The sequence below is a fragment of the Salarias fasciatus genome, chromosome 14 (genome assembly GCF_902148845.1).
Source record: "Salarias fasciatus chromosome 14, fSalaFa1.1, whole genome shotgun sequence".
Taxonomy (NCBI): domain Eukaryota; kingdom Metazoa; phylum Chordata; class Actinopteri; order Blenniiformes; family Blenniidae; genus Salarias; species Salarias fasciatus.
Window position 1 is genome coordinate 8,949,800 of NC_043758.1, and position 15,026 is coordinate 8,964,825.

At 44.1% G+C, this 15,026-nt stretch overlaps 1 protein-coding gene across 2 annotated transcripts in view; it reads right to left on the reverse strand.

Moving 5' to 3' along the window:
* Positions 1 to 15,026, reverse strand: part of LOC115400809 (LIM domain kinase 1-like) — a 43,864-nt gene that overhangs the window by 21,046 nt on the left and 7,792 nt on the right. The window contains exons 1-2 of one of the 2 annotated variants that reach the window (XM_030108855.1): positions 14,388 to 14,531; positions 1,840 to 1,978 (exon numbers count right to left, since the gene is read on the reverse strand). In XM_030108855.1, the coding sequence (XP_029964715.1) occupies positions 1,840 to 1,978; positions 14,388 to 14,434 (186 nt within the window). In that variant the 5' untranslated portion in view covers positions 14,435 to 14,531. Of the gene's footprint in view, positions 1 to 1,839; positions 1,979 to 14,387; positions 14,532 to 15,026 lie in introns of those variants that run through there. The other variant, XM_030108854.1, reaches the window with a different exon arrangement.

A 15,026-nucleotide genomic window follows, 5' to 3' on the forward strand; every position in this document is an offset into this window, starting at 1 on the left:
AGACAGTCAATCAGTGGCTTTGCACCGAGGGGCAATAAAGCAAAGGAGGAGAAAGACACAGCAGTGCCGCCCGCCACCTAATTCACTTTCGGGTCTGCCTCAGGATTCATTACTGAGATTGCTGTGTAAAGGACAAGCTGTGAATAACAAAAATACACACACATACACACACTTCAGAAACGTCTGTCTGCTGTATGCGTCCACACGCACGTCCAACCAGAAACTTTGTTCCCAAAGAATGAAGTCAGCTCTTCATTTAGAGCATCAGGAACACCAGCAGTCCGTCTGTTATTGACGCAGTCGACACTTGGTCCTCAGAGGCCGTTCATCACCTGAAGCAGCCACTTAACGTCCTCTAACCACCACAGTCTGCTTCATTACAACAAGCTCAAATAGAACGTTAAAAGCAATACAGCAGCACCGACACTGCGGCTAAAAATGGAAGCGAAACGATCATAATGATGTAGCGTTGAAGCACAAATGGAAACACACTGACCTCTTTAAAAAGCACCGGATCATTTTACTGCTGCTAATGACACCGTTTAGCTGTTTAAGCATCACTGAGGATTCTTCTGTCACGCCATGCAGACGAGCGGTAGTTCTTCCAAGCGTGAGTCCAACATGTTTCCACAAACAGCTTACATCAGTCTTGTATAATCTGTTTTCACAATTTCCAAGAGTGGAAATTGGTTTGTTTGACAGCAGTCCGCCACAGAAATGCCATCCTGTAAACTTACTCTTTTGCATTTCGTCTCGATGACAATCTCTGAACTTTTGGTTGTCGACAGTTGCATCATGTTCTGCTGTCGCACTGAGACTTCCACAACCCGTCTCACCGTACACAAAGCCACAGATTTTAAACCACGATGACAGATACTGTCACTACGGCCCATCTTCTGCTGGAGAAAAACCCACAGCTGAGCTCAAAATGCCATCGGTGCGCTCGTCGTTCTGCGTCTCAGTCTACGAGCCTGAAACAAATCAAGCCAGGGAGCAGTTCAATCTATTTAAACTTCATGGTTTTCATTTGATTATTTCATTACCACTGTGCCCCCTAGTTCAAGTGTCTGAAAAATAATTATGCTTGCAAACACTCACAGCTAATTGTTGCCCTAAAACCTGAATGAAAGCACTGATTGGGGTCAGAGCGAGTAAACTGACTCCGAACATCCACTCAGTGCTTTGTGGGCTGCACGTGTCTGCTCCGCCACAGAGCTAAGCCCTGAAAATTACTTTGGGTGCGCCTTTAGAGGAGATATGAGGCGAACAGAACCTCAAGCCTGTATTTGTGCAGTAAATTGCACTTTTGATCCGCCCGATCTGCGCAAACACACTAAGCTGACTGACTCCCACCGCCTCCAACCTGGAGACGGGTTCAGGATGAAAACCACTTCAAATATCAGCTGTTCGTTCTCACATAAAGACAACATATTAGGTTACAGCAACATGAAATATTGATGGTTTTCTTCAGGCTCTGATTGTTTCTGATTCAACAAACCGACACGCGTCTTCCTTGACGTTGGTATCCTGTCTCCTCTATAATGCGGCCAAGCCTTTTGTTCATCTCCTCTCCAGCACCGTGATCACCTCTATTGTGCGCGAAACCCTTTCCTGTGTCACCGCGACATCGCTGGAGGTCTGTAAGACGATCTCAAGGCACCAGGGTCAGTTACAGGTCTGGCACGGGCCCGACGTGCGCTGACGCCGCTGTGCACATGCAGGGTCCGGCGGTAAACGCTCCGACGTGTAACTCGAGGTCTGTCAGCAAACAAAGAGCCGGCCAGGTGACGAGAGACGAGCCGGAGCGCGCACGGACGAGATGAGATCCGGTCGCCTTACCATGATGAGGCCCGTGGTGATGGGGTCATTGCAGCCGTGGCACAGCTCCCCGAACTTAGTCCAGTAGTCCTTCTTGCAGTAGAGTCGTCCATCTTTCTCATAATACCAGTGGGACAGTGAAGCGCTGCACTCACAACACCTGACGGAGGAAACAGACGCGTGAGCAAATGGTCGATAATTCTTCATTTTTAACCAAAAGTGACAGAACAAGTCTCGCAATTCATAGTTAAACAAGAAACAAATATTACTCATCAGTGCAACTTTTATAGATGATCCTCCAAAAAAATGCAAGCATCAATAAAAGGTTGTTTTATGCCGTTTATTTCAACACACACAACATACACTCAGAAAAACCAGGCACTGTTTTTTCCATAACAGATGATTCAAATAAGTAATTACTGTTTGAATCTTTAACCTCTCAGGAAGTTCACAGTTTAAACATGACGTTTTCTGCTCCACAACAATTTGAGCCCAAATTTCTTTCAGATGGTGAAAAACAACCCGGCGTACTCCGACAACACCGATCATAACGTGCAGAGCGTCATTAGTGTTTGGCTCGAGGCGCTTCGGGAGCTGCTTCTCACCAAATGAAATTGTTGTTTTGTTGACAGAACATTATATTGAGCTGCGCTCTGTAGACCGTATTTAACCCTCCTGATGACACCCTGCAGAGCCTCAAATTATAGTTTTCATGGAGATGATGAGTCCGTGTGTGTCGATCACACAGTGAGCATTGGGAAAACACCAGTAATGGCAAAAGGAAAAGACAGATAGAAAACAGGTGAACCTGAGACGAACCTGCGTCGAAAGGAGGCTCAATAATTCACAACTGATCACTCATTTCTTCCAAATAAAAATAAGAGAAAATTGTTTTTATTTTCCAAAATAATGCATCTACCTTGATAAGCAAATTTCAATCAATCTCATGCAGTTGCTATTTTGCGAATTAAAGAATTTTGCCGCTAGATTCATTGATTTATCTATTTGAGAAATAATTCAACACACATCAGGGGATTTCAAAGTCAAAACAGTTACAGACTGTACATAAACATATAGATGACTCAAATTAAAAACATCTAACTGAAAGGATTATTTTTCTATTTATTATGAGGTGAAAACTGAGGAAGGGGAGCCATAAAGGAGATATTTCAAAAGCAGACATACCAATATGTCAGATATGTGTCTGATCCTTCAGCAGAGGTCAACCACAAATCATTGGTTGCCTGAATGAACATCACACTGTGACACACTGAGACACACACAAATCCATTTCTTTCACAATACTGACTCACAGGGTTCAAGTGTAAAGTTGTCAAGAGCAAACTTGCTTACAGAGAAACGGGAAAAGTCTGGATTTGCTCCACTGATCATTCTATCGACTAGAATGTCTGTCTCTCCCTCTGACTCTCATGTACAGCCTGTCTTTGTGCAAGCCGTCACATTTGCTCTGCATGTGTCCATAAATCAAAATGTGTGTTAATCCGCTCTGATACATGTTACACCATCATTCACTGGTGACTTACAGCAGCACTGACATGCTCGCTGGCTTGTGTGTGTGTGTGCTTGTTTGTAATCTGCCTAAATCTTTGATTGTAACATTCATGACTACGTGACCGTTTCCATCCCTTCCGTCTGAGACTGCCTCGGCTTAAAGCGCCGCAGCCTGTTGGCTCTGAAGAGGTTAAAGACTGAGCATGTTGAAATACTGAAACACTCTGATTCACTTTGTCCTTCATTTTATCCTCACTTCACTGCTTTCATTAGCATAATTCAAATGTCTCGGTTTTAGTGATTTGTCTGAGTTCTTGGTGTCTGAGTGCAACGTGAAATCCAGCTTTATTCAATAATCCTCAGTGTGGTCACACTGCATTAAAAACCCACAATGCACTTCACCAATTTCACTGGACATTTAGCCTTTGGCCTTTAACACACATCCTCTCACACCCTGCAGAATCAGGAGCAGGCTGAGGTTTCAGGCTCAAAACTACCAGCACCAGGAAGGAAGGAAGGAATGATGGGTGAAAGACAAAAAATAATAAGTACATGTGTTTTCAAAAAAGAAAAGTTTTGATTCTCATGTCTGATTTCCTCACCAATGTCATATTTCATTTGCTGAGAGCATTATCTGCAGGTTTGAGAAGAAATCTGTAAATGAGACTCTTGGACGACTTCCTTTATTTTTTGTTGAATGTAACAAAATGATAAATTCAGTTCTTTGCTCTTTGCTGTTAAACTGTGGAGCTGGTGGCTACAGCACTACCTCGAGGAAGGAAGGCTCATTCAACATTCAACAGAAGCAGCAGCTCTCTGTGACTTTGCCCAAGGTCCTGCACTTTTGTAAAATCATACACACGCACACACGCAGACGCACGCACAACCTTGGGGATGCACACACGCAATTTATTTATTAGACAGACGCACTCTGTCTCCCCAGCGTCTGCGTGCAGAGCTTCAGTGCAGCTCAGCAGATTGTGGCAGAGCTGCTTCGCTATGCAGCCTGTTGGGGTGAGTCTGTGTGTGTGTGTGTGTGTGTGTGTGTGTGAGAGGGGGGGTGGATCTGGAAGTGGGTCAAAGCTTTCAGGAGACGTCCGCAGCGTCGGGCCAGGAGCGGCTCGGCTGTCTTGGCTCTCTGCCGCTCGATAACTGCTGCTGCGTCTGCAGTCATGCTGCAGACCCCCCGCTGAGAGGCGGTCGTACCTGGGTGGGATGCGCTCCAGCGCGCACGCACGCACGCAATCACGGACGAGATGCCCACAGAGAGGCGGGAGGGAGATTAAAGCCTCCAGGTTCAGCTCTGCTCACAGAAATGTGTCTGTGAGCAGGGCGGGGAGTGGCTGCGCTCTCTTAAAGATATGGGTGAATACAGGAGCGGCTCCCTGATGGAGGATTCCTGCCTTCAGGACACGAGTATTATCTCCCCTGTGAAGCAGACACCAAAGTATCACCACAAAACCAAAGAAAAAAAAAAAAACAACACAAAAGAATAACAGCCGGTGCCTATTCCAGGGTAGCAGTTAACGTGTCAATGTTCCTCTGCAGCCTCGTTTTGTGTTGTTTTTCGGAGGCTGGGTTCGCGCGTGCCTCGGCACGGACGGGTAAGAGGATTATCTGTGTGGAGAAGTCAGAGAGTCTTTACCAGCTTTACTGTGAGCCTCAAACATCTCACTGGGTGGAATCCTAAACACTACCAGCAAACTGTTAAAAAAAAAACTCCAAATCTGCAGGAATAAAATGTTTTGAAGAGCAAACGAGAGGCAGAGATGAGTCAAAATGATTATTGACAAGTGAAAAAGGTCAAGAACAAAGAAATGCCGGTGCAGGCTGCACACATAAATCACTCTCTGGGACAAGTGAGAGGAAGCAGAGCAGATTTCAAATACCCAGCAGGATCCCAGAGGGCAGCAAGCAGCCAATCAGAGAGCAGCTGAGGCGGCGGGAGGACAGCGCCTCCCCTCCCGCTCGCATCCCTGATGGAATTAGCTGAAAGGCTCTCGGAGAGGAGGATGAAATTCCTCTTCCAGGCCTTTACCTCCGGCCTCTCACCTTCAAACATCTGAGCCCACATTGATCCGAGTCCTGCTGAGGGTCGTCGCCTTCACTGACTCACTGGCTCCAATCCGTCACGGCCGCCACTCTCAGAGAAAATCTGCTGGCTTCAGGTCAGAGTGTGCCGCTCTGTCCCGACTCACCATGAGGTCAACGATACATTTTAACCTTTCGTCATGGGGTTGCAGCTCTTTTTCAGCTTACTCTACCCTGAATAATTGTAAAAAATGTCAATTTTGACGCATTTCATTCTCTTCATAGACAGAAAAAATGCGATTATGTCAAAGACTGATTTTCTTTAAATGTTCACATTTGCATAAAGTGAAATTAGGTTGTATAAATTAATGTAATCTGTCAGCCCAGTATGATTTAAGTTGCGTTTCTGGCCACATGCGCCACCTCTGGCCACGTTTCAGCGGGACGAGTGATTGACAGGCTGGACACTTTATCGTACCGCTTCTGTTTTCCTCAGTCAGGAAGCGTCGGCTCATTTTAGCCAAATGCAGCATTCTGTCGGTGATTAAATGAGAGAACATATGGAGAAGTGAAAACAGTCCCCTTTCATGCAGATGGGGAAGTGAGTTTGTTTACCGCCAGCTGGGGAGGTGCTGAACTCCGCCGCCTCGTTCACCACAGTCACTCTGCCACCTGCAGAGAACCGTGACTTGAACACAACGCCCTATGTTAACACTATTTATCAACGTCAGTACAGAGATGAACCCTCGTTTCGTATTTGTTTACGTCTGGACTGATTCTGAAAGTGAGCGAGAAATTTGCTCTCGGTGGGACAGCGGAGAAATAAAAACTGTGAGGAAGAAACTAAAATACAGAAAAAGCTCGGACTAGTCAGACAAACCCCACAGCCGAGCTCAGGCTAGGAGACGACGACTGCTTGCAAAAGGAGGTTAAACAGTAAATGGACTGCACTTAAATCAGGGGGGTTTCCTCCTGCAGGTCTCCAAGGATATTAAAACTGGTGCAAAAAGCTGCTGGTCTGACGCCGGGAGCAACCTGGGAGTTCAACGTGCGGCTGAAAGACATTTCAGTGAACCCGCAGGAGGAGCAGGCCATCTAGCATCTGACCCTGTGAAAGAGGCCGATCCACATCCGCAGGAGGATCCAACTGCAGAACACAAAACTCCCAGACACAGTCAACACCGAGTGGATTTACCTAACATGTCTACAGCAAAGGACATATAGAGGAACATCTCCCGCTGACAAAAGGCTAGTTTCTGCACACGTGCTGAGCCGCTGTGCTTCAATAAGAGTCAGAAATGAGCACAGCAGAATCCAGGTGAGCAACAACTGGACATTAAGTCACAATACTGTCAAAAATACTTCATACCTTTATGGTTATTGAAATGAAAAGTGATTAAATGGTGAATTCTGAAGAAATAGAAGCAAATCAGCAATATGCACACACACACACACACACACACACACACACACACACACACACACACACACACACACACACACACACACACACACACACACAAAGAACCTCTGGCCTTCGTGTTTTAGATGCTCTAACACTCCTGAATAAAAACAAGGGTTTATCATCAAGACCTGCAAACACCTCGAAAGGACCCATTTATTGGAATTAGGAGTGTTTGACATCCAAAACATCTAAAACACGCCGGGCAGGGAAACATGAGAGGCAGAACGAACAAGCTCTGTCTCCGATTCACTTCCTATTCATTTTGCACCGCCGACTGGAGCTGCTTCCATTCTTTCTGTCACAAGAAGTAAGATTCTAATCTACAAAATCTAAACCAGATATTATGACTTTGCTGCATTTCCTCTTCACAGGTGAAAGCTTGTGTTCAGGAACGTACCTCAAACCTGCAGAGTACAGAGTTCTCAGTGTTGATTTGTGTTACTTACTAAGTGTGAGAATAATAATAGTTAGTCCACTATAAGTTGAGATTTTTCACTGAAAACTCTTGTTCCCACTTGATTTACGGTACATATTTTTTTAATGATTTAGAAAAACTGCTCATGTGCTGCTGACTTACGCTAGTATTCAATTTACAGACACTTCACTGCAAAACAAAGACATTCAGTAACACAGGCCTTCATGATCAGGCTCAAATGTTCCTTTTTATAAGTTCTACTGTTCTCCTATGAGGAACACCGCTTTCTCAGTCATTCCTCAGAAAGCCGACGTTCACATGCATCATTCCCACAGAGACGCTGTGATTCGTGTGTTTTTGAATGACCCACGTCAATACTGAACATGATGAGTGAGGGAATGTGAATGAATGAATGAGACTCAACACTCTGACAGATCTGACCTCTGAAGCTGCAAATATATTGACTGGTTTACGTTCCCAGTTTTGTCTGTCCAATAAAAATCATAATATCCCAAAATCACACTAATGGCAGGTGTTATATTACTGGTTACTACAGTGTAGCAGAGGTAAAAACTGTTCTCACCTGATGTATTGTGAGACCTCATCGGTCCAACACAGGACGAACACAAACACTCTGACACTTTAAAGTTACCAAAAAACATTTGTTTTTAGAATTATGGATGAACCGGGAGAATATGGTGATAAACTGGACCTATTTTGACAATACATTCATTTTTTCTCACAAATATTTGGTTCCTCTTGCCACAACCGGGCTTCAAAACTGGATAGCCCACACTCAAGGTCAAACCTCGGGCAGATTAATAATGAAGGATCCTGTTTGTACCAATCTGCTGCTCCGACAAACTGATGGTTTTCATTTGTTGTAAAGAGGGCAGGATCAGAAATGTCCAAAAAATCATGACTTCATAAATAAATAATTTTAAGCTGTGGGCCTGCAGCAGTACATAATCTCAAAATGAGTTACACACAGAATTAACTCATACACACACACACACACACGTACACACACAGACAGGAGACATACAGATAGCTGATTAATTATTTAAGGATGCTAAATGTTCTCATTATATCAGCTCTGCGTTGTGAAGCGGATATGAGATGCTCCGCTGTCCTGCCGTCACATCTGCTCCACAGCAGCTTCAATAAAATTGCATCAAGACTGGTTTTGTACTGCAGCTTCTCGATCTTAGAGATTACAATGTTTAAATATCTTTTTTTATTGTTTGGTTGGCAATGTGATTTCTATATCAAAATGTAGGAATACATTCAGTACCATCTGGGGCCACTAGATGTCACAGTGTGACAACAGAATGCTGCTACAGTAAATAAAAAACCTCCCTTACTGTATTGCATTTTCACAGACGCTGGTCATTTGGCTGTGCGCTTACATGTGGTCATGGGAAAACGGAAAAATAACATTCACACCAGTGAAACTCATCCTCTTCAGGAGCTGTAGCTCTAACGCCAACAATACAACTCATTCTATGAAGCTCACTCACGCAAACCTGCCTGTTATTTCATTATTCTCTCACCTTACTTGGACTTTTTCAGTACAGAGAAAGAACAAAAAAAAATAGCATCTAATCGCACCTCAAACCTCTCCAGCCATCCATCCTCAGGATAAGTTTGTGGCGCCTGCAGATGTGGGAGTGTCCGTGCACGTGTGGCCGCAGGTCGTTAAACGACACGGAGGCCGAGGCCGCAGCAGGAAGCAGGCGCGGTCAAAAGGAAACGGAGTGTGCGTACGCTGGCTGAGGTGTGGCGAGCGATCGTTAGCAAGTGACAGATAAAAAGCTGAAAGATTTATGTGAGGCTGCAACCCTCAAACACAGGACAAACTCTAATGGCGTAATGCATTCTCTAGCAGGTTGGTCACATTGATGTCCGTTCTCCTCCCAAATTCAGCTGGAGTGGACCATTCAAATACTGAAATATAATTTCTTTCATTTCCAGCACATGCTTTTTTCTTGCAACTAAAAACGTTAACATTATTTTTTTAAAATAAGAGACCGAACTGTTATGATTGAAAACTTGCTCTATAGTCCCGTTTCCTAACCTTAATCATAATAACCGAGTGTCCTGATCCTAAATGTGGATGCAATTAATAACTTCAGCTCTAAACCATTCTTTTAATCCTCAAATACATCATTTGGTTCATTCTGAACACTAAAAAGTTTTTCAGGACTCAAAATATGATATAGGAGACCACACACTCACACAAGCACTTCATTAAATATTAAACCATCCATCACGGAAGGACATCCGTCTTCCGTTCGGCTGCCATGACAGCAGAAACACTCTCCGTTCAATAAGCCAATATCCTCACATCTGTTCACTCTTTCCGGTAAAATCAGGAATAATCAGACAGCGGATGCTAAGTGAGGAGTCTGGCAGCAAAAACAAAAATTGTTTCATCTGCGTGAAGCTGCCAAAGTGATTAGAAGCGTATTGTGGCTTTCAACAGATATGACGGGGCGAGTTTGAATATTTTGAGTCAAAACTATATATATAAAACTATACGAGGTAATTCTTTAAAATCATAGATCACTCATTCAGCAGATGTAAATTATATCTGTTTCAATAACATAATTAAATCACATGCAAATGGCAGACAAGAGTGTTTAACACTGATTTAAAGTTAAAATAGAGTTAAAATATATTTTGATAATTTGGTATTTCAATTAATGCCTTATTAATGGTTAAAGCACTCTGCATTAATAGGGATAGGAGAAAATATCATAAGAGGAGTCAGTAGTTTATGAACGGAATAAAGCTGGCTTTTAGGGCTTCATGTATGGAACTGCCTGTGAGCGCATGAGTTTTCTCTGAGCATTTCACTTTCTATATCAACATTCCTTCACCACGAACAAAACACAAGGGTGTAAAACTGCTGAGCCTGTGACACACAGGAAAATCCTCTCTGATCAATCACTGCAAGAAACACAAGCGCTGATCATCCCCGTCATCATTATAGTCGTATTTTAACGCTGCGACGCCTTTTATCCAGAACAGGGTTCATCTTTTGTGGGCTCCACAATGGTGCAGTGTAGCGTGGTCCCAGTTTTCAGCCCCCCACACACACACACACACACAGAGAAACACAAGACACGCCCCCACACAAGATCTTGGGGGAGAATTCACCCTCAGAGCAGGAACAAACAGAGCTGGATCCCCGGTCTGGAGACACAGTTTTCACGCCTGATTTGAATCTGAAAGCCGGCAGAGGATGCCCGACAGACAAACTCAGCCGTCTATTATAACATTCGCTATAACTAATGGACTGAAGAGGATAATCTGAGCTGAGTGGGTTTCATTCAGACTCATCGGTCTCATTCCCAGGGATCCCCGCTCGTCTTTCACCATGGCAACACAGAATGCCACGGCCATGATGTCATCCTCTCACGCTGAATAAAAACATTACCTCACCCCCCCTACCATCTAGCAAACCCCCCTCTTCAAGGTCTACCAGGAAGTCCCGCAGCCAATCAGGCCCCGGCCTTGGCAGACTGAAACTCAGCGGCGTTCACAGAGACGTCGGCTCCTCCTAAAGAAGCTCGACACGGCGGAGCGGAGCAGGCCATGCATTTTAAACAGCGCAGATAATGGAGTCCCCCACAGCCTCGACTCCACCAAACAAATGTTTCAGACTGTGGGAGACAATCTCTTTATCCGGGGCCCAGAGGTCTATTCAGCGGGTAAACAGGAGTCCTGGCATTCTGGGAGTGAATGGAGCGCACGGCAGCAGTTTCCTTTGTGGCCGCTAAGCAGGCCTGACTGACAGACTGTCAGCACAGTCAGTCCGGGGCCTTCTCACTGCTTCCACTGCCAGGAAACGATAAACAGGTTCAGGATGAGTGTTGATCAGCAGCTCTCATTCACTATCAGACTTCAGTGTTTACACGTACAGTGACCAAAAACTGGAAACACCGAAAACTTTTATACATAATAGAAGCACAGTTTCAAGAAGAGTGCTGGAATCTCAGCGACATCCACTTGTGGAAACATTATTTTTGATATTGACAAGTTTTGCTTCACGTACTGTGGTCCAGTACTTTAAAGTCTGATTAATCCATTAACCTCCGGCTTCTCAGACCACAGGATACTTCGACTGGATCTACCCCACTTCTGGAACACTGAACACCCTCAAACCCTGAAAACCCACCTATTCAAACTTGAATACTTAGGAATTAATGGGTTCTAATCTTAGCTTTGTTGGATTTTGTTGTATCTACTGACAGCCAAATCTGTACTGATTACATCTTGAAGTTCTCATAGCCATTATCATCATTGTTAGTAACTTGAGTCAACATTGCATGGTTGCACACAAACTTAACATACTCTGTTCAAGATCTCTTCATGATCTGAGGATTGAAGACCTTAATCACCAGGACCATGTCTCTGTTAATGTGCGTCACAGTAGTTCAGATTGTTTTATAACTGCAGTCATAACAGTTTCTGAACTTAGATCTGTTTCAGATAAATCTATATAGACAGTCTATTGTAGAACAATGACAGCACTCGATAAACCTGGAAGAAATTATGGCTTTAATCTTCTATTGAAGAAAAAAAGAAGAGAAAAGTCCCATTCAGGGTTTTAAGTTTGGTCTCTATTGGTTCCGAATGGCAACAAATTAAATTTCAAAGTGTGATTCAGGTGAAGCCGGATGAGCCAAAAGGTTAGAGTCAGGGAAGAAAGGATTAATCAAAATTCACAGACACATGGGATGACTCTTTCCACCCCTCGGCAAACATTATCAGCAGGTATGAACTCTGCGACACGACAGTCACCAGCAGCATCGCAGAGCTCTTTAGAAGAATATTAATCCGATTTACAACGGCAGCCGTCACTCAAATTGGATAATGAAAAGATGGACTGGAGGTGACATGGTATCACAGGAATGTGCTGCTGTCATGATATTACTTAAGAATACTGAAAAGTTAAATTAAGTTGCCTTATCAGGTTGAAACATGTGAACACCTGAAAGCTTCAAGCTTTAACTTTTCATACGACATCCACAAGATATTCGAATATCGCAGATTTTCACCCCAGGGTGCTGTTGGAGGATATTTTAAAACCAGATCACACATTTCACACAAATCAAACCTTGGAAATTAGAATCAGCTGGGTTCCAACACCCTGGGACAATAAAATGGTTTAAAAAAATGATGGATGTCACATAATACTAAATGTCCACCTATCCAACCAAACTGCTAATAAATGATAAATATACACACAATGACTGTACTTTATTTGTGACACAGAAGCCACTTCCCGTCCATCTGTAAAAGTGACGAAATACGACCATTTAAGTCTAAAGACGGCTCAGATGATGTCCATCACATGCAGGTCACCACGGTTTGATTTCCTGTTGTGGTTTCAAAAAGCAGGAAGTTGAAAGAAATTGGAGGTTTTTAAACTCAAGATATACAGAAGTGTGATGCACACAGCGGACCGACCTGTGCAGCCAGTTTTAGGAAGTGAAAAACAACTAAACGGAAATGACTCGACTTCAGTTGGATTCTACGCTCCATACTGTAAAAATACTACAGAGTTCTCACACACACACACACACACACACACACACAGGGTCAAGAGCCTTAAAAGAATACTCCGAAGATTTTGGACCCACGCCCTATCCCTATCATTTACAAAGTGAGATAAGCTCATAAATACCTTTTTTGTGTCCGTTCGTTCAGTGCCTGGCTAACAGCTGTTAGCATCGTAGTTAGCTTAGCTCAACTACGGCAGTTGATGAGGAGACAGAGCCAGACTGAGAAAGTGGACAAAATCCTTCTTCCAGCGGTCCAGGGGACGGCCTATTAGCACGCAAAGTAAATCCGAATGGTTATAAAACATTTTAAAAGAAGTGTTTTCTTTTCAATCCCTTAAAATAGTGTTTTGATACACACAGACCTGCACAAGCATGGTGCGCTGCGGAAGGATATACCAGGCGCACAGCAGCTGAGTCTATGCTTCTACTGCTGTGCTCCGGTATATCCTTCCGCGAAGCACTGCGCATGCGCAGGTTTGTGTGGATCAAAACGTTATTTTAACGGATTGAAAAGATAACATGTCTTTTAAAATGCTTTATAACCATTCGGATTTACTTCACGTGCTAATACGCCGTCCCCTGGACCACTGGAAGGAGTATTTTGTCCACTTTCTCAGTCTGGCTCTGCCTCCTCTTCACCTGCCGTAGTTGAGCTAAGCTAACTACGATGCTAACAGCTGGGAGCCTGCGGCTGGACAAACGGACACAACAAAGGTATTTATGAGCTTATCTAACTCTGTAAATGATAGGGATGGGTCCAAAATCTTCGGAGTATTCCTTTAAGCACTGAAAATAAATACTATCTGGCAGAATGAAGCGCACACTGGACAAACACTGACCTATATTAAAAAATTACATATTTGTGTGTTGTTACAATCATACTTATGAATTTGTGAATCTTTCAACACCATGAAGCTAACAATAAATCAGCTTTTCTGTTGTGATACCAGTTTTCACCACCAGATGGTGTCATGAGGAACTACAAAGACGTTAACAGCAAAAATGAAAGCAGACTAAAACAGGCCACGTGCAGCTTTTTTGTTGTTGAGACGTGAGGTCCATCAGAACTGAAAATAAAAGTATGATTTGCTTTTATTTGCAAAGAAAACTTTTTTTTTTTGGTAATGAAGTTTGATCTTCTGGATGCATCTTTACCATCCTGGGCAAAGATTGTAAGCTGACAAATAATGACGGTTCAAAAAAAGAAAAAAAGCAAATGTCAAGTTTTTGAAAAATAAAAGCTGAATATAGATACGGTTTGTGTCTAGCTTGTAGAGAAATGGCCGTTGTGTTCAAAGACGGTCATTAGAACTGCCATCACCACAACAAAGAGTATTTTAAAACTATGTTACTTATATGTTACTTACTCTGTTCTTAATGAGGAATTTAATAATACTGAGTGGACCTCAACGCACCATAGTAGTTTACAAACGTGAGCGTAAATTCCATTTGGACAAACTCCGACTGCTGCTGCCTCGGAGTTCCTCCCAGTGTTTGGACTTTTCTCACTCTGCGAAGCAGCGTCACCTTCAAATTCCAAACTCAGTGCGGATAAATCGGCCGGTGGACTTACGCTCTGGTCTGCGGCCGCTTCCCGCTGCGCTGCCTCTGCGCTGACATGCCACCCGGGAGACCGACGCTCTTGTTTTGACAGTCCAGAGACAGATGAGTGTCAGCAGCTCTGATGCTGAAGTGGGTCTTGCTGTCACGGGCATCGGCGTCACACACTCTGTGTGTGTGTGTGTGTTCTGTCTCTGCCTCGCTCTGCTTCCTCTCTGAGCGCAGCTGCACACACAGAGGTCACACTTCTGTATCAGCTATTTCCCGTCCTCGCCGCTGGTCCCCTGGGAGCCGGCGTGACCCTGTGACATCACGGGCTTCGCCCCCGGCGGCCCTGCCCTCCTCCTGCCAGCCTTTTCTCTCATGAAGGCCGCGCTCCCAGCAAAGTGAACAGCCCACTTCCTGCAAGCTCTCCCGGCAGCCCAAGTTAAGATTTCGTAGCTACAAATGATCCGTTGAAGATTTCCTCAGAACTGATATCAGGAGCGTGAAATGTTTTGTTTTCTCAAAGCCGAGACGAGGAGGAGTGAGACGACAGCTCCTCTTCATCACTGCTGGTAAAGAGCTACCTCACTCCCATATCGATAGGATCAGCTGAGTCAGACTTCATCATCCAGACGTCCTCGGTGCAGAAATACTAAAGATCCTCAAT